The sequence below is a fragment of the Furipterus horrens genome, unplaced genomic scaffold (assembly GCF_987537825.1).
Source record: "Furipterus horrens unplaced genomic scaffold, mFurHor1.1.pri manual_scaffold_8, whole genome shotgun sequence".
Lineage (NCBI taxonomy): Eukaryota > Metazoa > Chordata > Mammalia > Chiroptera > Furipteridae > Furipterus > Furipterus horrens.
The window spans coordinates 81,830,491-81,844,584 of record NW_028327178.1 but is presented as its reverse complement, the minus strand read 5'-3'; the positions used below and the strand labels follow the sequence as shown (position 1 = coordinate 81,844,584).

General features: G+C 40.7%; 1 protein-coding gene across 1 annotated transcript in view; it reads right to left on the bottom strand.

Moving 5' to 3' along the window:
- The window catches only part of PAK5 (p21 (RAC1) activated kinase 5), a 106,051-nt gene that overhangs the window by 15,650 nt on the left and 76,307 nt on the right, over positions 1-14,094 (bottom strand). Inside the window, exons 5-7 of the mRNA XM_090285026.1 lie at positions 10,545-11,036; positions 8,346-8,479; positions 543-669 (exon numbers count right to left, since the gene is read on the bottom strand). Of these exons, the coding sequence (XP_090141152.1) occupies positions 543-669; positions 8,346-8,479; positions 10,545-11,036 (753 nt within the window). The remainder of the gene's footprint in view (positions 1-542; positions 670-8,345; positions 8,480-10,544; positions 11,037-14,094) is intronic.

The following is a 14,094-nucleotide window of genomic DNA, read 5'->3' as shown; positions in this document are numbered from 1 at the left end:
TAGGTTCTAGTAGCCAGTTCCCCACCTCACCTGTTCAGGTAAGAGTGACACTCCATTCTTGAGTACCACACTAATCCTTATGCACTTTTCTAATCCTTAAGACTTTTCTGCCTCTGTCTACACCTTATTTAAACTCTCCTCAAATGGTCCACTGCAGTGTGACATCTGTTTCCTGTAGGGACTCTGACAGATACTGCAGACATGTATAGTCACAGAAGAGGGTGGAAAAAACCCTAGAAAACACCACCTACTCCAAAAAAAATAAGAACCTGGCAGAAAAAGAAATTTCCATAGTTTTCATTACTTCTTGCACTCATTGTTAAGGTGGAAAATTGTCCATCAAATTCAAGCCCCAGATAATTCTGACTAACAGGATGACACAGAGGATGGTGATTTCCTTTTTGTAAGATGTCTTGGAAAGACAGTGGGTAGCTTATGACTAAAAAATGAGAATTATGAGAAAGTGTTCTCAGGAGAACAATACCCATTGATGGACTAAGTGATGAGGTCAAGCATGGAGGGGCCAAACATGAAAAGCTTACCCGTCCATCGCTCGTCAGGAGGATGGAGTCACTCTTTATGTCCCTGTGAATCACTCCCTGATCGTGAAGGTAGGAGAGAGCTCTCAGAACCGACAGACACACAGTAGCTATCTGTTCTTCATTCATTCTAGAAAGAAAATAACATTTAAGAAGCAAGGACAGATTTAAGAACATCTTTGAAATGATCAAGAGAGCCAGCTCCCTTGAGTTCTGGTGAATCAGCCCATGTCTGGAAAACCTATAGGCAAGGAAAAGGAAGTCTTTGGGATCTGATTCACAGAACCTAAGACTGGGCATGAGGATGACAAGAGCCAAATATAAGCCAAAGGCCAGAGACCCTCATCTGCTGGTTTTTTGCTTTTTTTTTTTTGTTTTTTGATCATTAATGAAAATGTACTTCCTTTGACTCTTACAGGTAATTCCTTAGTTATTGCCAAACCTCCAGGGTCCTACAGAGAGAGTGCACTGAATAGCATCAATGTTCCAGGTATGTCTGCTAGGTGACCCTGAGCAAGTCCTTGAACTTCCACGGGTCTCTTTTTTCTTATCTTGGAAATGGGGACAAACCACAGTTCTCTCCAAGGCAGGACTCAGACAAAGTGGTCTTTGGATATCTGAGACTTGCCTTGCCTCTCACTAGCCTGCCTTCTCCCTCCTTCAAGAACTGGAGATTTCTTATGCTTCTGTCAAGAAGGAAATTAGACCTAGTTACTTCCTAATAACTAAGCGTGGATGGGTGATACTTTAATAGATTGACAATGGCAATGAGAAAGGCGAGTACAGCACTGGACATGTGCTCCCACATTTCATGGTTGCTCCCCTCCAGAGAAGGTCTTTATGGTTTCAGATGAGATTACACAAGTGATATATGTATTTATTTCTAATCCATGACTTCCTCAATGGAATGTATTTGAACATGATTCATTTGATACAAAATAGGAATTGAAAAGAACCTTGACAAATGGAGAACCCTGGAGATATGTGTAGCTTGAAATTTTGTCTCATTTTAGCGGGAAAACAATAGCATATTTTATTCTTCGCAGGATTTCCCAGAGCTTTCTTGCACCCTTGCATTCCCCCTATTGTTGTTGGATTCATTAATGAATTTTGTGCCATTTCAGTGACATTAGCTAATATTCAATGCTTCTCTTTCATGGCAATCCTCTCAACTTTTTGACATTTTATTTACCAGCAAGACTGAACTTAAATTATCCCACATGTAATATTTTGTATGTTTGTTCCTTAGAACATTGCTTCTCCAAATGTGGTCCAGGAACTATAAACTTTGGCATCACCTGTAAGCTTTTATTTATTTACTTATTAAATACAATTTTATTGATTATGCTATTACAGTGGTCCCAATTTTTCCCCCTTTGCACCCCTCCACCTGGTACTCCCATTCTCTCCAGCAATACCAACTTTTAATTCATGTCCATGGGTCACGGATATAAGTTCTTTGGCTTCTCCATTTCCTATACTATTCTTAACTTCCCCCGGTCTATTTTGTACCTACCGATTATGATTTATAAAAAAAATTTTTAAGTATATTTTATTTATTATGTTGTTATAGTAGTCCCGACTTTTCCCCTTTGCTCCCCTCATCCCAGTCCCCTCTTCCCCCAGCAATCCCACCCCCCTTAGTTCATGTCCATGGATATGCATATAAATTCTTTGGCTTCATCCTTTCCTATATTATTCTTAACTTCCCCTTGTCTATTTTGTACCAACCAATTATGTTCTTGATTCCTGCACTATTTCCCCATTTCTTCCCCTTCCCCTTCCCAGCTGATAACCCTTCAAATTATCCCTATACCTATGATTCTGTTCCTATTCTGGTTTGCTTAGATAGATTTTGTTTTTATTTTCTAGATTTAGTTGTTGATAGTTGTGAGTTTGTTGTCATTTTAGTGTTCATAATTTTGATCTTCTTTTTCTTAAGTTCCTTTAACATTTCATGCAATAATGGCTTGGTGATAATGAACTCTTTTAGCTTTACCTTGTCTGGAAAGCACTTCCTCTGCCCTTCCATTCTAAATGATAGCTTTGCTGAATAGTGTAATTTTCGTTGTAGGTCCTTGCTTTTCATCACATTGAATACTGCTCGCCAGTCTCTTCATGCCTGCAAAGTTTCTTTTGAGAAATCAGCTGATAGTCTTATAGGCACCCCTTTGTAGGTAACTTTCTGCTTTTCTCTTGCTACTTTTAAGATTCTCTCTTTATCTTTCACCTTTGGCATTTTGATTATGATGTGTCTTGGTATGGTCCTCTTTGGGTCTAGCTTGTTTGGGACTCTCTGTGCTTCCTGGACTTGTACATCTATTTCCTTTGCCAAATTTGGGAAGTTTTCCTTCATTATTTTTTCACATAAGCTTTCAATTTCTTGCTCTTCCTCTTCTCCTAATGGCACCCCTATGACTTGGATATTGGCATGTTTAAAGGTGTCCCAGAAGTTCCTAAACCTTTCCTCATTTTTTTCAATTCTTGTTTCCTCATTCTGTACTAGTTGACTGTTTTTTTCTTCCTTATATTTCAAATCATAGATTTGAACCCCAACTTCCTTCCATTCACCATTGGTTTTGTGTGGATTTTCCTTCGCTTTACTTAGCACAGCCTCCACTTCTTCCCTTATGCATTTGTCATACTCAAGCATATCTGTCAAGCCTGTGAGTATCTTTATCATCAGTGTTTTGAACTCTTCTTCTGTGAGGCTGGCTATCTCCTCATCGCTTAGTTCTCCTACTAGAACTTGATCTGTTCCCCCTTTTGGGCCATACTTCTCTGTCTCCTCATCTTGACAGGCTCCTATGTTTGTTTGCCTCTGTGTCTTAGGTAGAGCTGTCGCTTGTGTTACATTGTAAGGGGCAGAGCCTTAGGGATTCGTCAGTACAGGGTGACCCATTTCACCACTTTGTGGTGCTGTATGTGGGAGAGGGGTCTGAGAGGGAACAATGCTGCCCTCTCAGCACTTGCCCCTTTCCCAGGCACTTCTCCCACTTTCATATGGGACTGGCACCTCTCTAGCTGTTGCCCTGGCCATCATTCCCAGAGTGGGTGGGTCTGCGGATGTTCTAGGAGCATGGGAGCCCTTTAAACAAGCAGACTCTGCTGAGAGACCGGCAGTTTCTTCCTCTGCCCCAACCCCCACGGGTCTGCCCAGTCAGAAGCAATGAGGCTTGATTTTCCCAGGTGCTGGGACTGTGAGCTGCGTGGTCCAGTCAGAGCTGGGAATGCTCCCAGGTGTCCCTCCCCACTTTTTAAAATGTGTGACTGCACTTTCCGCCAGATTGCCATTGCCACTGCTGCAGCCACCACCACACCGCATCCACTCCACCCTGGCTCTGCCCATCCTACCTGTCTGGATGAGTATTTCTTCTTTATATCTTTGTTTATTGGACTTCCATGTAGCTTGATTTTCTGGAACTTCTGGTTAACTCTAGTTTTGAGGTAGTTGTATTCTTTCTTAGTTGTGGAGGGAGATGCAGCATGTCTGTTTAGGCCTCTATCTTGGCTGGACTTTTGTTTTTTAAATTTTTGATTTATTTATTCTATTACAGTTGTCCCACTCCCTCCCCCCATTTCTCCCCCTCCCCTACCACCAAGCCCACTCCTTCTCCCACAGTCAATCCCCACCTCATTGTACATGTCCATGGGTTATTTATACTAGTTACTTTACTAAACCATTCCCCTACTTACCCCCAATTGTGTTTCTTAATCCCTGCATCTTTTCCTCCATTCTCCTCAGTATACCCCTCCCCGCTGATAACCCTCCAAATAATCTCCATTTCTATGATTCTGTTTCTGTTCTGGTTGTTTGCTTAGTTTGTTTTTTTAGCTTCAGTTGCTGATAGCTGTGAATTTGTTGCCATTTTAATGTTCACAGTTTTGACCATCTTTTTCTTAAATGTGTCCCTTTAATATTTCATATAATAAGAGCTTGGTGATGATAAACTCCTTTAGCTTTACATCATCTTGGAAGCACTTTATCTGCCCTTCCATTCTAAATGATAGCTTTGCTGGATAGAGTAATCTAGATTGTAGGTCCTTGCTTTTCATCACTTTATTACTTCTTCCCAGCCCCTTTTTGCCTGCAAAGTTTCTTTTGAGAAATCAGCTGATAGTCTTATAGGCACCCCTTTGTATGTAACTCTCTTCTTTTCTCTTACTGCTTTTAAGATTTTCTCATTATCTTTGACCTTTGGCATTTTAATAATGATGTCTCTTGGTGTGGTCCTCTTTGGGTTCAACTTGCTTGAGACTCTCTGTGCTTCCTGGACTTGTGTGTCTATTTCCTTTACCCAATTAGGGAAGTTTTCTTTCATTAATTTTCAAGTAAGTTTTCAATTTCTTGCTCTTCCTTTTCTTCTGAAACCCCTATGATTTGAATGTTGGTATGTTTGGAGATGTTCCAGAGGCTCCTTAGTCTATCCTTGTTTCTTTTGTTGTTGTTGTTTTTTAATTCTATTTTCAGCTTGCTGTTCTGATTGAATGATTTTTCTTCATTATGTTAAAATTGTTGATTTGATTCTCAGCTTCATCCCCTCCACTGTTGATTCCCTGCAGAATTTTCTTTATTTCACATAATGTAAACTAAACATCTGCCTGGGTCTTTTTTATGCTGTTGCCATACTCAATGAGTTCTTTGAGCATCTGGATAACCAGTGTTTTGAACTCTGCATCTGGTAGGTTGGATATCTCCATTTCATTTAGTTTGCTTTCTGGAGTTTTGTTCTGTTCTTTCATTTGGGCCATATTTATTTGTCTCCTCAATTTGGCAGCCTCCTGTATTTCTTTCTGTGTATTAGATAGAGCTGCTTTTACTCCCTGTCTTAGTAGTGGGGCCTATGTAGAAAAGGTACCTGCAAATTATGTAGGGTAGAGCCACAGGTGATCACCAGGGTTGGGCAACCTGTGTCACTGCTTTGTGGCTCTGTATGGGGAAGGGCTCAGAGAGGGTACAATGCTGCTGCCTGGCCTCTGGAGTTTTGCCTAGGAGGAAGCTGTCTCCTGGCACTCACCCTGTTTCAGTCACTTCATTTTCTCCCCATATGCCACTTGTGCCCTTCCAGCTGTTGCCCTGGTGCTAAATCCTATAGGGGATGGGTCTGCATGAGCCCTAAGTCTATGTGGGCACTTTAAGAGGAGTCTCCTGAAAATCTGGCTGTTTCTTCTGCTGCCCCAACCATCACTGGTTTTCAGAGCCAGAAGTTTTGGGAATTTATCTTCCTGGCACTGGAACCCTAGGCTGGGTGGTCTGGTTTGGGGCTGGGATCCCTCGCTCCAGAGGTAACCCTCCTGATTTTTATCCACCACACTTGAATGTAGTACTGCCTGATCTGCTGCTTCTCTATGCTTCTTCTCTCCATGTCTGCTCCTACCCATCTCAATGAATGGCTTCTTTAAATCCTTGGTTGGCAGACTTTCGTTCAGCTCTATTTTCTGATGGTTCTGGGTGATATTTGTTTTGTAGTCTAGTTGTAATTTTTGACCAGAAGTCCTATTCTCTTTACTTTTTAAATCCTTGCCCGAAAATATCCTCCATCACAGCACTGGAGGCCCAAGCCTGGAGGAAGGGTGTGGGGAGAGTTTGCCCAGGAGAGCTGTTGGTTGCTCCTCCTCACAGCTGTTACTTTAGGCCGTACACACTGACCCTGTTCCCTCTCACTCATTCCTGTCCCCACTTTGGTATTTTTTTCACCACCTGGAAGCTTTCTGTAATGCGGAGTATTACACTCCTCTACATTGAATCAGGATTTGTATTTTAATAATATCCACAGGTGATTTGCATATTTAAATTTGAGAAGCACTGTCTTTCCTTTGCCTTTGATGCCCATTTCCTTCCACTTTCTGTCTTAGTAAACTCCTATTTATCTCTCAAAACCCACCTCAGATTTCACCTTATAATGGAAATCTTTTTTGAGTCTCCCTGATAAGAGACATTCAGGTATTCTTCTTCTTCTTCTTTTAATAAATATTGTATTGTTTATGCTATTACAATTGGCCCACTTTTTCCCTCATTGCCCCCCCTCCACCCAGCCCACCACTCACTTCCATAATCAGTCCTCTCACTGTTGTCCATGTCCATGGGTTCTTTATATATGTTCTTTGAGTAATACCTTCACCTTCTTTCAATCAGTCCCCACTTCCCTCTTCCCCTGTTACAGCTGTCAGTCTGTTCCTTGATTCTATGTCTCTAGTTCTATTTTGCTTATTAGTTTTTGTTCATTAGATTCCCTTTATAAGTGAGATCATATGGTATTTGTCCTTCACCAACTGGCTTATTTCACTTAGCATAATAGTCTCTGCTTCTCTATCCATGCTGTCACAAAAGGTAGGCATTCCTTTTGTCTTTATGTTGAGTAGTATTCCATTATGTAAATGTACCACAGTTTTTTATCCACTCATCTACAGATGGGCACTTAGGCTGTTTCCAAATCTTGGTTATTGTAAATAGCACTGCTACAGACATGGAGATATATAAATTATTTTGAATTGTTGTTTTGGAATTCTTCAGGTATATTCCCAGCAGTGGAATCGCTGGGTCAAAAGGCAGTTCCATTTTTAGTTTTTGAGAACACTCCATACTGTTTTCTACAGTGGCTGCACCAGTCTGCATTCCCACCATAGTGCACCAGGGTTCCCTTTTCTCCACATCCTCACCAGCATTTGTTTTTGTTTGTTGATTTATTAGTAATAGCCATTCTGACAGGTGTGAGGTGACATCTCATTGTGGTTTTAACTTGCATCTCTCTGATGGCTACTGATGTTGAGCATCTTTTTTATATCTATGGAACCTCTGTATGTCCTTCTTGGAGAAATGTCTATTCAGGTCCTTTGCCCATTTTTAATTGGATTATTTGTCTCCCTTGTGTTGAGTCATAAAAGTTCTTTATATTTGTGCTACTTATCATACCTTTCTAATTCTGCACAGGTAGTATAATATATTTCTAATCTGTGACTTTCTTGAGGAAATGTTTCTCAGCCTTATTCTTCTGTGACTTCTGCATCCCCAGCATATTGGAAAGAGCCCCACACATAAAAAATGATTGAGCCCTGGCTGCTGTGGCTCAGTGGATTGAGCGTCGGCCTGCAAGCCAAGTGTCGTTGATTCAATTCCCAGTCAGGGCACATGACTAAGTTGCATGTCAGGTCCCCAGTTTGGGGTGCAAGTGAGAGGCAACCACACAGTGATGTTTCTCTCCTTTTCTCCTTTCCCCTCTTTCTACAAATAAATAAACAAACAAATGAACAAATTATTTTTAAAAAATTGATAAACACTAGGTGAAACTAAAACATCAGGGAAGTATGTAACAATGGTAATTAACCATTGTTACTTGCCAGACTATTTAAACACAGAATTGAAAAATGTCTCTGTGTTATACAGATTTACTATTATGACATAAAACTTCAACTAATCTTCCACCTGCTTCTTCCTTCCCCAGGTACACTTTCTGTATCAACACATAGCAATGGCATGGCAACTCGGGAGAATGAAATTGAGTTTTAAATATCTATGTAGAAATGAAAAATTCTACTGTTTGTCACCAAAACTTCATTTTTAGATTTAAAATCAATAGGTATTAATGAACTTCTGGAAGGCAAGGAACATGTTAATTGAATAAATGAACTCTACATGTATGATGTTATAACAGCACTTTGGGAATATGAAAGAAGAGGGTAGCCAGGTCCTGGACTTCAAAGTGCTTACAATTTATGAAGAGTTCATAAAGATAGTCATTGAGGTATCCCCCCGGAGGAGAATAATAAATACCTTGAATTTTTTGTCTGGACAATAAAGAAACTTACCTGGTATGAGTAACGATGTCTGTCAAGGCACCACCTTCTAGAAATTCCATGACCACCCAGAGCTCATCGCTGACAAGGTAGCTATTGTACATGTCGACCACATTGTCATGGTGGTAATCCCGCATTATCACAACCTGGGCAAATGGAAGGATACTCTTTGACTTGTGACAGTGAAATTTGGCTTCTTGTTTTATTGGGATGACATTTGTGCTGTGAGTATAACTGATTGTGAGTAGCTAGTAGAGATAAAGGGAATCAAGTTAGTAAATTTAGAGAAGATGGTGGGTCAACCAGACATTGGGTGGGGGAAGAATAAGGAGAATGAACAGAACCATGACAAGTCAGCATCCACAGAGAGAGGTGAGTTGCCTGTTCTGGGGGTGTGTAATAAGATGTCCCTAAGGATCTCCTTTAGAAGGCACTTTCCACACTCTAAAGTTAGTTAGCCTGGTAAACGTATCATTAACTCACGGTTAATGAATAAATGGTGAGTCTTACAAGTGAATGAAGTAAACTGTTACTAGGGGTGGGTCCACATGATACCAACTTAACTTCTTGGGAGAAAGTCTGAGTTGAATTTGTGAGAGATGTGGGCTGACTATAGAGGATGGGTCTTGAAGGTAAAGACAAATATGACTTAGGCATAAAAAAGCCAACTGGAGTCTGTTCACTAGAGAAAAATTCCAGGAATTGCTGCTCTGCAGCTACTTCTGGTGACATTTTTAGAGTAAATGTTAAATAATAAATTATAGAGTTTTTTATTGAAATTATATTCACCCTGTCTGCTCTGGCACTGTGGGAAATAAGTTGCAGAAATCAGAAATTGTGGACTGGGAAGAAGCTGAAGCCCACTCACCTGGTGTTCTCTCTGAGGTTCAGAGCATGCTAAAGAAATGAACACCTTCAGGAGCTGGAGCTACCACAGAAGAGGGTCCAAAGTCACAGCAGACTGCATTTTTTAGTGTCTGTTTATTGCTCTGAGAGCTCTATGTGGGTGGTACATTCTTTGCTGAAGACTGACATATTATCTAACATTGGAATCCTAACTTGATATCTTTAAGATTTAGAGTTCTTATCCACAAAAGCTCCTCTCTCTCTTCAAGGCACCCACAAAATCATTAAACACTTCAAAATGTTTTGTCCCTGGACACAGGTACTCATTTGTTCCACCTATGTGCCTTTGAGAACTCTCAAGTGATAAGCAACTTAAAAATTAAAATGAGAAGCGGAAAAATAGGTACAACAAATATATAGAAAAGGGTTAGTTCCTTAACATATCAAGAGCTCTTACAAATCAATAGGACAAATGCTACCACCCTAATTGAAAACTGTGTAAAGACCATACAATTCAATGAAGAAGTTAAAAAATGGCCTATAAACATTTAAAAATAGATTCAACTTTGCTAGTAACAACAGTGTTAATTAAAGCAGTTTGACTTATTCATGTCCATCAGATTAACAGAGATAACATGATAGTATCCAATGGTAGTGAAGATAAAACAGAACTATTGGTGAGGTCCAAATTAGTACAAACTCTCTGGAAATCAAAACTATATATAATTTCTATATGTAGAAAAAATACAGAAATGAAATACTGAAATATCAATATAGTCTATTTCTTGGTTGTGGAATATGAGATTTTTTAAAAGAATATTTTCCATATTTCCTACAGGAAGAATTCATTATTTCTATATTTGGGGAAAAATGTTTTAAAGTTCCTAAAGAGTGATAGTCTGTCCATTGGTAAACTGACCTCTGTTTATTGTGATTTTAAAAACTTGGCTACAAAGGGTATACAGGGTAAAATGAATATACACCCACATAGACAGAATAGCATGAGGCTTTGGAATCTTCCATCAACCTGCTGTATGACTCTGGGCTAGTCATTTAATTTACATGAGTCCAGACTCCCTTGTTGCTATGGTGATGACATCTTTTTGTCTCTTACAGTTGTGAGAATCAAATCAGATCAATGCTTGGCACAGTGGCTTATACACATGAAGCCCCTTATAAAGGTAGCAGCCATACATGCATAGAGAGAGACTAGGAGGAAGGATTATGGGAAATGCTACTTTTGTATTTATATTTTTTCTGTTTTCTGAAGTCCTAAAATGCACATGTACTATTTTTGAAACAGTACATGTCATGGGAAATAAGTGTTCTATAGGCAAGAAAGGATGATCTGAACATGACGTCTACCTCGTTAAAAAGGAGTTCTCGTCTCTGCTGCTTTCGAAGGTCCATTTTCTTCACTGCAACTTGTTTCCCTGTGTGTTTCTCGGTGGCAATGCACACAATTCCAGTCGACCCTTCCCCAATTTTGATAAAGTTGTCCAAGTATTCTCTGGGGTCTCCCGGGCTGACTACCAGCTGCAGGGCAGCCCGAAACTGTTCGTGGGACACCCTGGAGGGCTGCTGGTCTGATGAGGAGCCCCAGCTCGGTGGGGGGTAGGTGCTAGAAGAGATGCTGAGAGAGCTCAGGTAAGAAGCTGTGGAGATGTACTGTGAGCTGGTCTGTAGGGAGGGGTGGTGGTACAGGGTGGCTTTGTGGTACCCAGATGGGTACTGGTGGCTGCTTGAAGAGTAGGCCACTTTGTTTTGACTTTGAGGTAGTTTGGCGGGGCCCCTGGGGTAGGTGTCGGACCCTGACAGTGGAGGGCTGAGGACCATCTGTGCTCGATCGTAATCCACCTGGGAAGACAGACAAGGATGGAGAATATTCACATGTTGCATCCGAATACCACAGCCAGTTGGTTGGTGAGCTAATACAGGGCTGGTATAATGAAGAGCACCACTGCACAACCTGGTCATGGGTGAAGCTTACCTTTCAAGGTTCTGGGTCATCCCTGCTTCCACCCTTTATATGACCTCCAAGCTCCCCATCCAGGCTCTTTCCTCCCCTTTCCCTCTCAAATTCCCCAGAAAGCAGACTCTAAGACCTGGATTTGAATGCAAGTAATGGAACATGATCTCTGGAGTTATGAAGTGAGATAGGGTAGAGGTAAATGTCAATAAAAAGTGAGTTTTTATAAGCAAGTTTTATAACTAAGAGTATGATGGTTAATTTTATGTTTTAACTTGGCTAGACTATGGTACCCAGTTGCTGGGTTAAACATCAGCCTGTTATTACAATAAAGGTAATTTTTAGATATGATTAATGTTTCAATCAGTAGACTTTAAGTAAAATAGATTACCCTCCTTAATGTGAGTGGGCTATGTCTAATCAGTTGAAGGCTTTAAGAGGAAAATTTGAGGTCACCCAAAGAAGAGGGATTTTTGCATCTAGATAGCCCTCAGACTCAAGACTACACCAACTCCTACCAGCATTTCTAGCCTGCCAACCAGCCCTGGATATTCTAGACTTTCCAGCCCCTACAATCATATGAACCAATCCCTTAAAAATCTCTCTCTCTGTACACACACACACATACACACGCACACCTTCCTGAACTCCCATGCTAAATGGTGGTATATGCTATCCACACACCTAACATAGTAGATGTATGTAAAAGGGAAAACATGACTCCTGTGCTAATAGGTTTGTAATAGTCCCCCGTCATCCATAGTGGATACATTCTAAGAACCCCACTGGATGCCTGAAACCCTGGATAGTACAGAACACAAGATAGACTATGTTTTTTCCTATGCAAATATACCTTTTCACTTAAAAGAAGTATTTTATGACTTCTTTTCAGTGTATTCAAACTGCCAGCATCACTAACCTTGCACTTTGGGGCCATTATTAAATAAAATAAGGGTTACTTAAATACAAGCACTGAGATACTGAGACAGTTAATCTGATAACCAAGATGGCTACTAAGTGACTAATGATGTGGAGGTGGTGGGGGTGGAATATATCCAGCATGGGGATGCTGGACAAAGGGATGATTCATGTCCCGAGTGTGACAGAGTGGGATGGCATGAGATTTCATCATACTACTCAGAATAGTTCAATTTAAGACATACAAGTTGTTCACTTTGGGAATTTTCCATTAAATATTTTCATATGGTGATTGACAACTGAAACCAGAGAAAGTGAAACTATGGATAAGGGGAGCTAGTGTATAGCAATAAAGTAAATATATGCAATGTTTTCACTAAGTACAAAATAGTTGAGCATAATCAAATTTTGCAGGAGCTTGTGTGTGAAAGGGAAATTTGGTCAGCCCTCAAAGAGACTCCAGCAAAGAACATTCCACTCTGATTTGAAGAGTAGGGAATCTTCAGGACAACAGGGAGGGCAGACACAGCAGGGGTAGGGAAAAGCCACCGAGAGGCTTATATGACACTAGATACAGGTTCTAGCAATCATCCCCTTCCTGAAATCAGGAAGGAGGTCCATTCACCCTTGGGATGATGGAGATCAGGGATGGTGAATATACCACATAATACTATGTTCACCTCATTGCCCAGGACAGGAAGTGCTAATTGAAACAATGAACTCTTCTGTAAAATCCTGATGACAGCACAGTGCAAGATACACAGAAGGTGCTCAAAAGCAGATTTGCTGATTGGACCTCATGCTCCTTCTTAACACAGTGCCTCAGAAAGTCTTTACCACTTTGCTGGGATGTATATGGAATGGGATTTGCATGCCTCCTCCCCACCTCTTCCACCCTAAAGATCTATCTAACATGATAGATACTGACCACATGTGGCTATTTAATTAGAATCAAATTAGGATAAAAAAATTCAGTTCCTTTGTTACATTAGTTACATTTTAAGTATTTTTTTAACTGTCATTACATCAGATAGCACAAATAGAGAAGATTTATGTCACTGTAGAAAGGTCTATTGGGTGACACTATTCTAGATAAATTAATTGCTCTCAGGTAGTACATTCATTGAATCATTTATTCTACAAATTAATACTTGAGCAACTATTATATGCTAGGCATTATTTCAGATGCTGTAGGAAGGTCAAGTTATAATAAAAATGTATGGTATTTCTGCTCTCCTAGAGCTTATATAACAGAGAAAGAGATAGATGATAAGCACGTAAAACAATATGTATATAGTATGTGGTTCAGTAGCAATACAAAAAATAAAGCAGAGTGAGGAGGGTTTGAGAGTGACAAAGTGCCATATTGGATAGGAAAGTGTTTTCTGCCTTGAGGGGTTGCCATTTAAGTAGAAACCTGGTTGAAGTGAGGAAATAAGCCTATGAGTGCATGGGGAGTGGGTGGTCCAGCCAGAAGCGGTACAGGTAGGATTTCGGGCACATATAGTCTTGAGAAATAACATGGAGGCTCCCCTGGAGTGGAGAGGGAAGAAGTTTGTAAAAAGCAACAGAGAAGCAGGCAAGGGCCAGGTCACGTAGACCATGGCAAGGATGCTGTTCATTGCTCTGAGGGAGGTGGGGGCCACTGGAAGTTGCTGAGCAGAGAGGAGTAGCATAATCTTGACTCCGGCTGCTGGAGGAGAAGAGACTTTGATGGTAAGAGTGGAAACAAGGATGCCAAGCTTACTGCAGTCAATGTGGGCTGAGCTTAGGGCGGGTGCTGCATACGGGGTGAAGAGTGGTGGGATCCAGGGTAGGGTCTGAAGATAGCGCTGACAGGAGTTGCTGATGGATTGGATTAGAATCTGAAAGAAAAGGATCAAAGATGACACCTAGGATTCTGACCTGAGCAACAGACCAGTTAATGATTTGAGAAGCATAAGGACAGGAGTAGGTTTGGGGATGCGGTAACAGCCTCTGCAATGGCTCCCAATGACCCTGCCTCCTGACATTTATATCCTTGTATCA